At 43.5% G+C, this 13,230-nt stretch overlaps 1 protein-coding gene across 5 annotated transcripts in view; it reads left to right on the top strand.

Annotated features, from left to right (window-relative positions):
• The window catches only part of PPFIBP2 (PPFIA binding protein 2), a 208,386-nt gene that overhangs the window by 88,760 nt on the left and 106,396 nt on the right, over positions 1 to 13,230 (top strand). For all 5 annotated transcript variants that reach the window (XM_043971121.1, XM_043971120.1, XM_043971119.1 and 2 more), the window contains exon 3: positions 399 to 613. In XM_043971121.1, the coding sequence (XP_043827056.1) occupies positions 399 to 613 (215 nt within the window). The remainder of the gene's footprint in view (positions 1 to 398; positions 614 to 13,230) is intronic.

Here is a 13,230-nt window from a genome sequence, read left to right as displayed (position 1 = left end):
CAGGGGTGGCTCCCATACTCCCAGGGGTCCTGGGTCCATCTTAGTCTTGAACATTTCTTGGAAAAGGACTCCTTGGGGGCAGCTAGGTGGCACAGTGGATAAAGCACTGGCCTTGGACTCAGGAGTACCTGAGTTCAAATCCAGCCTCAGACACTTGACACTAGCTGTGTGACCCTGGGCAAGTCACTTAACCCTCATTGCCCTGCAAAAAAAAGAAAAGAAAAGGACTCCTTTTTGGGGAAGGCTCAGGGGCGGGGGGGCGGGGGGGAGCCTTACCTTGACAATGCCATCTGGGAATTAAGGGGACCCTCTTTGATGACAAGAAGTTGGTATCCATATTTAGGCTGCAAACTTCCAAATCTATAAGGCCAACCTACTCTCCCTCTCCTCTGTTCCAGGCACCAAATCAGCCGTGGAACACAGCAATGGTGTCTATGATGTTGGGCTGCCCACCCAATCCCCATACATGAACGTGTTCCCCGTACTTCATCTCGTCGAGGACCTGAAGCTGTCACTGGAGATGCTGGGGGATCCTCAGGAAAGAGAAGCCCTCCGGGATCAGATCCCAGAGCCCACTGCAGCCTTCATCAAAGAGTGGCTTCAGGGAAATCTGGTGAGTTGCCGTGACAGGACTATCCTGGGAGCCGCTCTATCTGCTGGGCCAGGACCATTGGTCTTGGTAAATGTAAGACCAGAGAAAATATGCTTGCCACTCGGCAGGAGAGAGGCTAATTGCTTTGTTGGGGGAAAGAATGGGGGATTTATTGAACATGGAAAAAAATCATCCAAGTTTGACATTTCCACTTGACCTGTGGGGTTTTATTTTAATCTTCTAGTTTCCCTCTTTCCTTACTTAATCCATCTCCCCAATAACAGTTTCCCTCTAAGCTGCTCATAACTCTCACTTACCAGACTTTAGACTGTTATCCAACTCTTCTCAATCTTTCCCTTCCCTAGCTGATGTGCTGATAGCAGTGGTTCTTATCCATACTTTTATACTCAAGTATTTATTAATAGATTTTAAAGAGTAATAAACCCATTGCTCATTAACATTTTTATTTTTTTTTTTTGTGAGGCAATTGGGGTTAGGTGACTTGCCCAGGGTCACACAGCTGGTAAGTGTCAAGTGTCTGAGGCTGGATTTGAATTCAGGTCCTCCTGAATCCAGGGCTGGTGCTCCATCCACTGGGCCACCTCGCTGCCCCAACTTTTTTTTTTTTAACTTTTAAAAAAATAAAGGAGAGACATCATTTTACTCATTTTTGCAAATGTCTGGCGTAATATTAATAGAAGGTAGTTGGATTCTTATCTACTCCTCCACATGCAGTCTGCTGCAATACGCTGTTTTGTTTAAGCAAACGAAGAGAGTCCAGTCTCACACAGATAAGTAGTTGGAAAAGGAAGGAGTATTTTAATAGGGAAATAATGTCTTAATATTATTATGAAAAAAGAACTGCTAGCTTATGGTATGGGTACTCTTCATTCCAAAGAAAAGAACAAACCTTCCCTTGAAGATAAAGGATGGAAGGATTGGACGCTTGGTTCACCTCTTCAAACTGAGCTCTTTATCAGATAGCATCCAGTCACATCCAATTAGCATTTGATTCTGATCCAATCCCAATTTATTCATTTTTGGACCCTTCCCGTTAATGTAAATTGAGTACTCTCTACTCTCATTCTTACCCTGTGCCTCTGACCCCCATAATGTGTCGAGCCAGAACAGTGTCATGTGGATCCATCACCTCCCTAGAAAGCATGTATATAAGGTCTTCGTGCCAGGGAAAGATCACTGTATTTAGATTCAGAAAATTTGTGTTCAAGTCTTGGCTCCAATACAACCCCCTCGGTTTTTAACAATATAGAAACTGAGGCTTGGAAAGATTTAATGACAGTGGATAAAGCACTGTCCCTGGATTCAGGAGGACCTGAGTTCAAATCCAGCCTCATACACTTGACAGTTACTAGCTATGTGACCCTGGGCAAGTCACTTAACCCTCATTGCCCTACCCCCAAAAAAAAAAAAAAGATTTAATAACATACCCAAAGTCACATAGATAGTAAATATCAGAGCCAGAATTAGAATTCAGATCCTCTGAATCCCAAACCATTATGGTTTCTATTCCACTGCCTTCTTGAACTCTGGTCTCCTGGGGAACCCCACTGGTGGGAACAGAATTCATTCAGGTATTTCTGAATTCTGTTTGTCTACTCCCATTGGGTCACACTTCATTTTACTAGAAAGTGGAGAAAGGGAGCTTTCGTTAAAGCTGCCTTTCCGGTTAACTCTGAATGAAGAGATAGTTATTGCTAAATATTTTAGGGGAACAATGAACCGATAGTTCTCCATGAGAAAACAGGTAACCGTGGCAGCATTAAGTATCTATGCCAGGTAACCACTGTTAGCTGGCACTGTTGCTCCTCTCCAAGGCCTCTGGGTGTGGCTACATTTTACTCCAAACACATTCAGTCTCCCCATTATCTTAGCTAATGTGTTCTCTCATGCTTGTCTCTGTAGAGAGATGGGATTTGAGAAAGAGCAGGATTCCAGGGGGTGGGTTCTTTAATGGATGAGAGGTCTTATCAGGCTCACAGGGTCCCTTATTTAATTCAAAACATCTTTGCCTTAGCATCATGCTGCCCAATCCTTCCTTAATGCGTCCAAAAACCCAAGTGAATATTTTCCTATTCAGATCCATTGAGAGACCTTTAATTCTGAAAAAAAAAAAAAAGGCAAATCTCTTTGCCAAATGGAAAAGAGAGAAGTTTTGAAAAAATGTGGGGAAAGAAAGGGCTGCTTTATGATTAATGAAATGTGACTCTTGAGCCTTCCAGTGCCAACCAGGAAATACTTGTAAAGAAATGAAATGTTTTCTGGGGCAATCTCTCCTTCGATACAGTGGAAGACGACATTAGGAGAGCAGACGCTGCCTGTTCCCAAGAAAAGGTGGGGTGGTTTTGTTCTGAGGGCAGCCCCTCCTCTGGTATGACCTTGCCAGCAGAATCCCAGAATTCCAGAGCGTAACAAGCTCAGTCCGCCTGGCGTAAGTGTGGGTTTGGGCACTGGGCTCCTTTAAACTGAGCCTCTGTTACCCTGCCAATCCGTCTGCCTACTGGGGCAGTAAGAGAAGCCAGTGCCGCCTGCCTATCATTTGTTCTGATGCAGTAGGTGTTAGAGGCCACTGGAGGGGGCAGGGACAGAAGAGGATGCTGCTCCAGCTTCCCCGACTCCCTGCAGCCTACGTCAAAGGCCAAGCAATGTCAGGGGATGTGATTCTTCCTTCCTGTTGTTGCCTTCAGAAATTTTGGGTTAAACCCTGAAAATAACCTATTTCCGTTAGATTTTTGGATTACCAGGAAGAATGGCATCAGAATTGGCGAGTTCATTTTCGTATTACAAATAGTATAACCAAATAATAATCATAACTGGTATTTCTGTGGTGCTTTACAGTTTGCAAAGCTCTTGACATGCATCCTCTCCTTTGAGCCTCACTCCCACCCATAGCAGATATAGGGACACAACAGGAGCTAAAATTTACATAGCATTTACTGTGTTCCAGGCACTGTGCCAAGCACTTTACAAGTATTCCCTCACTTGATCTTCACAACAACCCTGGGATGTAGGTGCTATTATTATACTCATTTGCCATTTCCAGCTCATTTTACAGATGAAGAAACTGAAGCAAACAGGGTTTCGTGACTTGTCCAGGGTCACCCAGCTAGTAAGTGTCTGTGGTTGAATTTGAAGTGAGATCTTCCTCATTCCATCCACTCCACCACCTAGCTGTACTCCTGCAACTTATAGTATTGGAGCATGGCCAAAGAGCCTTGAGAGTGATTTGCTCAGGGTTCCACGGTCAGTTTGCATCACCGGCAGGACTACCATCCAGGTCCTCCTGGCTCTGAGGCTAGTACTTCATCTATTATGTCATGTAACTTATTTGGGGAAAATATGGTAGGAAAAGAAAAGTGTAGTACAGAAAGGCCTGGGTTTGAATCCCCACTCAAGAGACCAGCATGACTGCTTAACTTCTTCTTCTTTTTATTTTTGGCAGGGCAATGAGGGTTAAATGACTTGCCCAGGGTCACACAAGCTAGTAAGCATCAAGTGTCTGAAGCTAGATTTGAATCCAGGACTGGTGCTTAATCCACTGCGCCACCTAGCTGCCCCAACTACTTAACTTCTAAGCATCCATTCCCTAACCTGTAAAATAAAAATAAAGAGTGACAATGATAGCATAACCTTTGGGAGGACGAAATGAGATCATGTAATTATACTAATTAGAATTTATAACCTGCTTTAAGGTTTGCTAAGTGTAGGTTATCATGTGATCCTGAAAAACAGCTGTGACGTGGGGGGGGGGGGGCTATTATAATTTTTGTTCTACAAGTGACTTGTCCAGGATCACGCAGCTATTAATAGAACTGAGGCCTCCCTGGCTTCCGGCCCAGCACTCTGAGCTCTTAGCCTTTCCCAGTGGGTAGAGTTCCTGTTAGAGTAGTGTTTGTAACTGCTCACAGGCCTAATAGTGTGTAAGCTCCTGCCACACCATTTTAGAAACTGAGGCTCAGATAAATAACTTGGTCACAGAGTTGGTGACAGAAAGAGGTAGGATTTTAACCCCTCAGCAGCCAGAGAAACTGGGTTCAAAACTCATCTCCGATACCCTCTAGATAACTTTGGACAAATATCTAACCTCCCGGGACCTCAGCTGCCTGATCTGTAAAATGAAGTAGTTAGACTGTCCTGCTTCTGAGGGACTCTCTGACTGCAGGTCTGTGAACCTAGGATGGACACCAAGTCTCCCTGATTCCCGCTCCAGCCTGCTCGCCGCTCACTAGGCCACATTTCCTCTCACCAACAAAAAGAAAAGGTCTCAGTGGAGGTGCTGGGCTGCCTAACCATGAGCATCTGGGCCTGGTAGAAGGAGCCAGTTTAGTTGTTGGTGGGTTTGGAGCAAGAGTTCTTAACCTAAGGTCTGGAAATTGGTACATCTAGATATGTGTGTCCACATGTACATGTATGTGTATAATGGAATATATTATTAGGAGCAGCTAGGTGACAGTGGATAGAGCTCCAGGCCTAGGGTCAGGAAGACTCATCTTCCTGAGTTCCAATCTGACCTCAGATACTTACTAACTGTGTGACTCTGGGCAAGTCACTTAACTTTGTTTGCCTCTGTTTCTTCATCTATAAAATAAGCTGGAGAGGGAAATGGCAAACTGTTTAGGGATCTCTACCAAGAAAACACCAAATAGGGTCATTTAGGGTCAGATACAACTGAAAGCATCAGAACAACAATTATATTAATGATGTATTTTGTTTTTTGTTTTTTGTTTTTTTCTTTGGGGCAATGAGGGTTAAGTGACTTGCCCAGGGTCACACAGCTAGTAAGTGTCATGTGTCTGAGGCCGGATGTGAACTCAGGTCCTCCTGAATCCAGGACCGGTGCTTTATCCACTGCATCACCTAGCTGCCTCCAATGTATTATTTACATTAAATAATATTTTAAATATTTAAAAAATTTCTTTTCAGTTCCAAATTCCCTTCCTTGCCCATTGAAAAGGCAAGAAATGAGACCTAATTTTTTAAAGGAAAATTTTAAATGTGTTTATTTTTATAACTATTTCAATAGAATTAGTTTTCTTTTTGATCCTATGTACTTTATTTTGTGCATTTAAAAACATTATGCTGGGGAAGGGGTCCATCAGCTCCACTTGACTGCCAAAAACATACATTAAAATACTACTTTTTTTTTACTACCCTTTTTTTTGGGAGGGGGGCAATTGGGGTTAAGTGACTTACCCAGGGTCACACAACTAGTAAGTATCAAGGGTCTGAGGTCAGATTTGAACTCAGGTCCTCCTGAATCCAGGGCCAGTGCCTTATCCACTACGCCACCTAGCTACCCCCATACATTAAAATAAAATTCAGAGTTCCTGCTTTTGAGGGGGAAATTGAAAAGCATTGGACAAGTTTATGGTGAATGACATTCAAGGAATGTCCATCAGATTCATTTCCCCAGCTTCCCCCCACCCCCGTCCAACCTTGTTCTTTTTGCTGTGAGAGTACATCTAAGGCATGCAGGCTTTAGAGACATTTCCAGGGGGTACATAACTCCCATAGAGGAGAGATTCATTAATTACAAATTTAGTGAATTTTGATCTTTTTTTCCCCAAAGAAATTCCAGTAACTCCTACCCAACTGGCCCCATCTTCTGGCCATCTTCCCTGGCTCATCTTTCTCTGGGCCCACCCAAGCGTGGGAGTCCCTATAAAGGTTCTGTCTGTACTCAATCTTCACCCATCTCTCCACACTTTCTCACTTGAAAATCTCATTCTCTCCCCTAGATTCAGTTATCACCTCTAGGCAGGTGATTGCCAAACTTCTATGTCCATCCCTTATTCCTTTCCCGTCCTGCAGATTACTGATGCAGAAACCTTGCCCTATCATTCTCCTTCTCAAAACCCTCCAATAGTTGCCTTAGCCTGTAGTATAACATACAAACTCTCTCATCTAGCATTGAAGTTTAAGGCTCTCTGTGATCTGCCTTAAACTTAGCTTATCATCCCTTACTTCACTTCATGCATTCTACATTCCAATCACACCCTACCCCCTCTCTCCAGTCTCCACCTTCCCTTAGTTCCATGCCTGGATTTCACTTTCTCCTCATCTCTGCGATTGGAATCTTCTTCCTTTAAGGCCTAGCCCAGGGGCTAACTTCTCCAGGAATCCTTTTCTGATGCCCTCTATTGAAAGTGAACTCTCTCTCTCCTTGAATGTCATCTAGCATTTTGGATCTTTCCTTTTCCTTTAGTCCGTTCTTTCTTATTTTAATTATGTGACATAGTAGATGGAGATCTGGGTTCATATCCTGCCCTAGGAACTCCCTAAGACTAAGCTGAAGATAAGGTACTAACCTTCATTGGTAAAGGGAATTTCCTCATCATAATTCCCTTTGCCAGAGAGATCACAGATCTCATCCCTATCTTATACTTATTTCTATATGTGTCATGTTTTCCTCATTCGATTATGAGCTCCTTGAGAGCAAAAAATATCCCCTTTCATCTTTTGGGGGGGTGGGGTGGTGAAGGTTAAGTGACTTGCCCAAGGTCACATGGCTAGTAAGTGTCAAGTGTCTGAGGCCAGCCCTTTTTATCTTTGTATCCTCAAAGACTTCAGTTTGCACAGAACAGGCATTTAATGAAGGTTTGTGGAATTCAATTGAATGGAACACACAAGAGGCATTCTCTTCTCTGACAAGGCCTTGGTGTTGATAGAAGATGGACTAAGAATGTGGCCACGGAGGAAGAAGGAAACCCTAACCATTCTCTCACATCTCTTAGTTTGCTGTAAGGCTGGGAGAGGAAGGAGGGAGGGGCAGGGCTGAAGCCGGTCTGCCTGCCTTTTTTTTTTTTTTTTTTTGGTGGTACAGTGGGGGTTAAATGACTTGCCCAGGGTCACACAGCTAGTAAGTGTCTGGGTCCGGATTTGAACTCAGGTCCTCCTGAATCCAGGGTCAGTGCTTTATCCACTGAGCCACCTAGCTGCCCCCTGGTCTGCCTGCCTTCTGAGAGAATCCCACTCAGTATGGCCAGCACATGGAGGGGAGAGGCCCCTTCCATCTGCTGAAGGCATGGTTTTCCAGCCCAGGACATGCAACAGCAGCCACAGCAACACAATGCAGACAATATAGAATCCAAGGTCAAGGGTAGCAGGGGCATTTCTAGAAGGAAGCCTTGCTCTCCATCAAACTCACAACATCCTCCTACAGCCTGCTTTGCTAGCTGGCTTCTGAATTCCACTTGGGAAGCAAAATTGGTCATTCAAGATTGTGAGTCTGTGAAACAAGCATCGCGATTCTCCACATGTGTAAGGGCAGTGTGGCGTCATGGATAGTGTCCTGGATTCCCAGTCAGGAAGAGCTGGTTTCAGATCCTGGCTCTAAGACTTCACTCTCCATTTGACCCTGGGCAAGTCGCATGACCTCTCAGCCTTTGTTTCTTCATCTATAAAATGGACATCATAATAGCACCTACCTCACAGGATCATCCTGAAAATCAGTTGAGAAGACAGACCTTTGGAGAAGGCTTTGCAAATCTTAACAATGCTGTTTAATTTTTTATTTTATTTTATCTTTTTGTGTGAGGCAATTGGGGTTAAGTGACTTGCCCAGGGTCACACAGCTAGTAAGTGTTAAGTGTCTGAGGCTGGATTTGAACTCAGGTCCTCCTGACTCCAGGGCCGGTGCTCTATCCACTGCACCACCTAGCTTCCCCAACAATGCTGTTTAAATGTTAACTATTTTTGTTGTTAATTTCTGATTTCTATTGGTTTTGTTGTTGTTTAGTTGTTCAATCATGTCAAATTCTTCATGACCTGGTACACCAGACCCTTCTGTCCTTCACTCATGTTCATTGTTTCCATGACACCATCCATCTCATCATCTGCATCCCCTTTCCCTTCTGTCTTCTATCTTTCCCAACATCAGGGTCTTTTCCAATGAGGAATGGCTTCCCCTTATGTGACCCAAATATTCAATACTGATCCTTACGCTTCAATATTTGACTTTCCAGTGAATAGCCTGAATTAATTTCTCTCAGTATTGAGTGATTTGATCTTCTTGCTATCCAAGGGACTCTTAAAAGTCTTCCGACACCCCAGTTAGAAAGCATCAGTTCTGCAGTACTCCGCTTTCCTCATTGTCCAGCTCTTACAGCCACACGTTGCTACTGGAAAAACCCTAGCTTTGACCATATGAACCTTTGTCAGCAGGGTGATGTTTCTTCTTTTTAGTCTGCTGTCCAGATTTGCCATAGCTTTCCTTCCAAGGAGCAAGCGTCTTTTAATTTCATGGTTACAGTCACCATCTGCAGTGCTCTTTGGACCCAAGAATATAAAATCTGATACTGCTTCCATTTCCTCTCCCTCTGTTTGCCAGGAAGTGATGAGACCAGTTGCCAACATCTAAGTTTTTTTGAAGCTAAGCTCCAAGCCAACTTTTACACTCTCCTCTTTCACCCTCATCAAGATACTACTTTTTTATTTATTTATTTTTTTTTTTTAGTGAGACAATTCGGGTTAAGTGACTTGCCCAGGGTCACACAGCTAGTAAGTGTTCAGTGTCTGAGGCCACATTTGAACTCAGGTACTCCTGAATCCAGGGCCAGTGCTCTATCCACTGCGCCACCTAGCTGCCCCTAAGATACTTCTTAATTCCTCCTAATTCTTTCTATTGTTACTTTATCTGTAAAATGAAGATAATACATGTAATGTCATAGTTATGAGGCTGGAATGAGTTAATGTACGGAAAGTGCTTTGCAAATTTTAAAGGGCTGTATGTATCAATGTGAGTTGTTATTATTACTATTTTCTCTAAGGGAGTACATCAGCAGGACTTTCAGGTACAATGGGCAGTCGTGGTGATGGAAAGTATCTTTTCCTCTTCCCTCCTACTCCAGTCTCCCCACCTAGTTCATTGAGGTTTCCCCTAGAAATAGGGGAGCCTGCAGATCCATCCAGAGGCTGCCACAGTCACATACAGATATTTGGCCATTCATAACTAGTTCACTGTTAGAAGGGATCAAAGCTCAAGGCTGATAGTTGAGCTCAGAATCCAGGTGATAGGTCAGAAGAAAAACATGTGACCAGCAAGAATTCCCTCCGTCAACAATTCTGGATGATAAGATGCTGACTCAGGGCAAAAGCAGCTGCCACTGTCCAGATCTGGTACTTCTGGAGGCAGGAAGAATGACCAGAGCCCAGCCCTTTGCTGCATTTAACCATTCCCAGAAAGTGCCTGGACCCCAGCACTCAGCAAGGTAGGTTTCCCACTTTCTAAGTTAGAGAGGGTGGGCCTTCCCCTCCAAGACTGACTCTTTTGTTTTAGTTCCTACCTAGCCTTTAAGTGCTGAATGGGTGTTGCTTCAGACAGACTGAGACCTGGGAAAAACCTTAGCTTTAAAAAGCCAAGGCCTCCCACTGCATCCAGGGCCATTGCAAATCGACCTGTGTCTTGCCACTAGACCCAGATGACTCTGGAGAAGAAGAGAGTAAGGCTGATGACTTTGTAAGGCCCTGCCTCACTTAAATCTAATTCACTTGCTAATCAAGATGTCAGGATCCTGTTTGGGAATTTAGGGAAAGAGAAGAGCTCACCTAGGGACAGAGAGTGGGCATAAAATATTAAACACCTATGGTAGAGACTCATTCATACATCCTCAGGAAGGGTAATTGTTTAGTAATTCCATGGAAACCCAGCTTCAGATATTACCAGGAAACTGTCTGGCAAGGACTATGCAAAAGTGGTGGATTATTCCCTCTTTGAAGTTGGGTGAAAAAAACCAGAGAACACTCCCCTCTTGGGTCAGAATTATGAGCATATATACCCTTTTCCATTTGTCCAGAAATGAAGGAAACGTGGCTGCTGGCTCGTGGATTTTCTGTGTCTATGTTAGAATTAGCTGTCTTTGGATTAGACTGCTTCTGGGTCACGTTGACTCTACCTCATGGGAGGAGAGGAAGTGCCAGATCACCCACCTTATGTATGCAAGGCACCTCACGTTCCCAATTGCTACCCCTTCTGCCCCCAGACACAGACTGTTCTGACCCAGACAAGGGCAAGGTGGGGTTTAGTTTCTATAGTTTTAGGGCACCTGCAACCAATGATTTTGTATGGGGCTCCTAGATGATTACTTTCCCCCCCCCCCAGCCCCAAAAGGAAATTGTGGTTCTCCCCTGTTCAGGACTAGGGAGGGTTTTTTGGGGGGGGGGTTGTTTTTTCTTTTGTTTGTTTTTTGTTTTGGAGTGGGGTTTTTTTTTTAGTTTTCTACATTTATTTTTATAAGGTTTCTAGTTCCAAATATTTCTGTCTCCCTTCCCTCCCCCTTCCCCAAGACAGCAAGCAATCTGATATAGGTTATATATGTACAATCACATTAAACATATTTCTACATTAGTCATGTTGTGAAAGAAGAATAAGAGCACAAGGGAAAAACCCAGGGATGTAAATATTAAAGATGTAGGTTTTCTCTTTGACTTCTGATAACAACCCTCCACTTCTGTATAGTACTTAATCCCACGCAAAGCATCTTCTTGCCTTATTTTCTGACTTGCTTATAGGGTCATAGATTTAGAGCCCAAAGAGGTACCACACTCATCAAGTTTGACGCCCCCCTCATTTTACAAAGGAGGAAACTGAGGCCCAGAAATATTCAGTGACTTGCCCAGGGTCCCACAGTTAGTAAGTGTCTGAGGCAGGATTTGAAACCATGTCTTCCTGACTCCACATTTCGCATCCTGCTTAGGAGCAGTTTAGATGAACTCTGTCATTCTGTATGTGATAGGAGTTTGGCCTCCTGCTGGCCCTCCCAGGATCTGGAAGCATACTGCTAGTTAATGGGGATAAGCTGGGGTACCATTCCTTGAATTTCAGCCTGGTCCCCGATGGCTCTGGGTATAGGCATACCACACATAGCGACCTTAGGTGGTTTCCCAAAAACTGCAGCGGGAAGCGAATTCCCCAAACAACAATATAAATAAGGGTCATGTTCCTGCTGCTCAAAATTCCAACTGTAAAAAGCTTTAAGTGGCCGTACACATGAGGGACTCTATTATCTTTATAAACACATCTCCTCAAAGCTTTCTCCAACCCCAGAGCTAGCTGTAAGGAGTGTGGGGCAACTGGGGTTTTGTCCCAGGGTGTCAAATGCCGCCAGTTTCCATGCTAGGGCACACTGCTTCACTGCCCATCTGCTGCGGCCATAGGCCACACTCCGCTCACCCACCTGTATCTTAGCACAGTGCCTGATGCCTTACATAGGCATACCTGGAAATGCTGCAGATTCGGTTCCAGACCACTGTAATAAAACAAATATGGTGATAAAGCAGGTCACACGAATTTTGTGGTTTTCCAGTGCAGATAAAAGTCATGTTTACACTATCCTGCAATGTATTAGTGTGTGATAGTATCGTGTATTTAAAAAATGTGTGTGGCTTAATTTAAAAATACTTTATCGCTAAAAAAACCCAACGTTTTTTTAATTAATAAAGCATTTTATTTTTTTTCCTGCTACATGTAAAGATAGTTCTCAACTTTTGTTTATACAAGCTTTCCAATTTCAGATTTTTCTCCCTCCCTCTCTCCCCTCCCTCCCCCCTCCCCTAGACAGCAGGTAATCTAATATAGGTTTTTATTTATATATATATATATATATATATATATATATATATATATATAATATGTACACACACATAATAACATTAAACATATTTCTGCATTAGTCATGTTATAAGAGAAAAATCAGAGCAATGACAAAAAACCTCAAAATAGAAAAACCTCAGCACCAAAACCAAAAGAAATAGTATGGTTCATTCAGCATCTACTCCACAGTTCTTTTTTTTTTTTTTTCCCTGGATTTGGAGATCCTCTTCTATCATGAGTTCCCTAGAACTCTTCTGTACCATAGCATTGGTGAGAAGAATATAGTCCATCACAGTAGATCAACACTCAATGTTGATGATACTGTGTACAATGTTCTTCTGGTTCTGCTCATCTCACTCATCATTAGCCCACGCAAGACCCTCCAGGTTTCTCTGAACTCCTCCTGCTCATCGTTTCTTACAGCACAATAGTATTCCGTTGTATTCATATACCACAACTTGTCCAGCCATTCCCCAACTGATGGGCATCCCCTCAATTTCCAATTCCTTGCTACCACATAAAGAGCAGCTATAAATATTTTTGTACATGTGGGTCCCTTTCCCCATTCCATGATTTCTTTGGGCAAAAGACCCAAAAGTGGTATTGCTGGGTCAAAGGGTATGCACAGCTTTATTTCCCTTTGGGCATAATTCCAAATTGCTCTCCAGAATGGTTGGATCAGTTCACAGCTCCACCAACAATGCATTAGTGTTCCAATTTTTCCACAACTTCTCCAACATTTATTATTTTCCTTTTTTGTAATTTTAGCCAATCTGATAGGTGTCAGGTGGTACCTCAGAGTAAAACAAAACATGTTAACCATCATCTGAGCCTTCGGTGAGTTGGAACCTTTTTGCTGGTGCCTCCACCTTGGTGTCTTGCCTTGATGTTTTGTTTTTGTTTGTGAGACAGTTGGGGTTAAGTGACTTGCCCAGGTCACACAGCTAGTAAGTGTTAAGTGTCTGAGGCCGGATTTGAACTCAGGTCCTCCAGACTCCAGGGCCGGTGCTCTATCCACTGTGCCACCTAG

The sequence above is a fragment of the Dromiciops gliroides genome, chromosome 6 (genome assembly GCF_019393635.1).
Source record: "Dromiciops gliroides isolate mDroGli1 chromosome 6, mDroGli1.pri, whole genome shotgun sequence".
NCBI lineage: Eukaryota > Metazoa > Chordata > Mammalia > Microbiotheria > Microbiotheriidae > Dromiciops > Dromiciops gliroides.
Note: the sequence above shows the minus strand (reverse complement) of the source record. Positions and strands in the feature narration are given on the sequence as shown.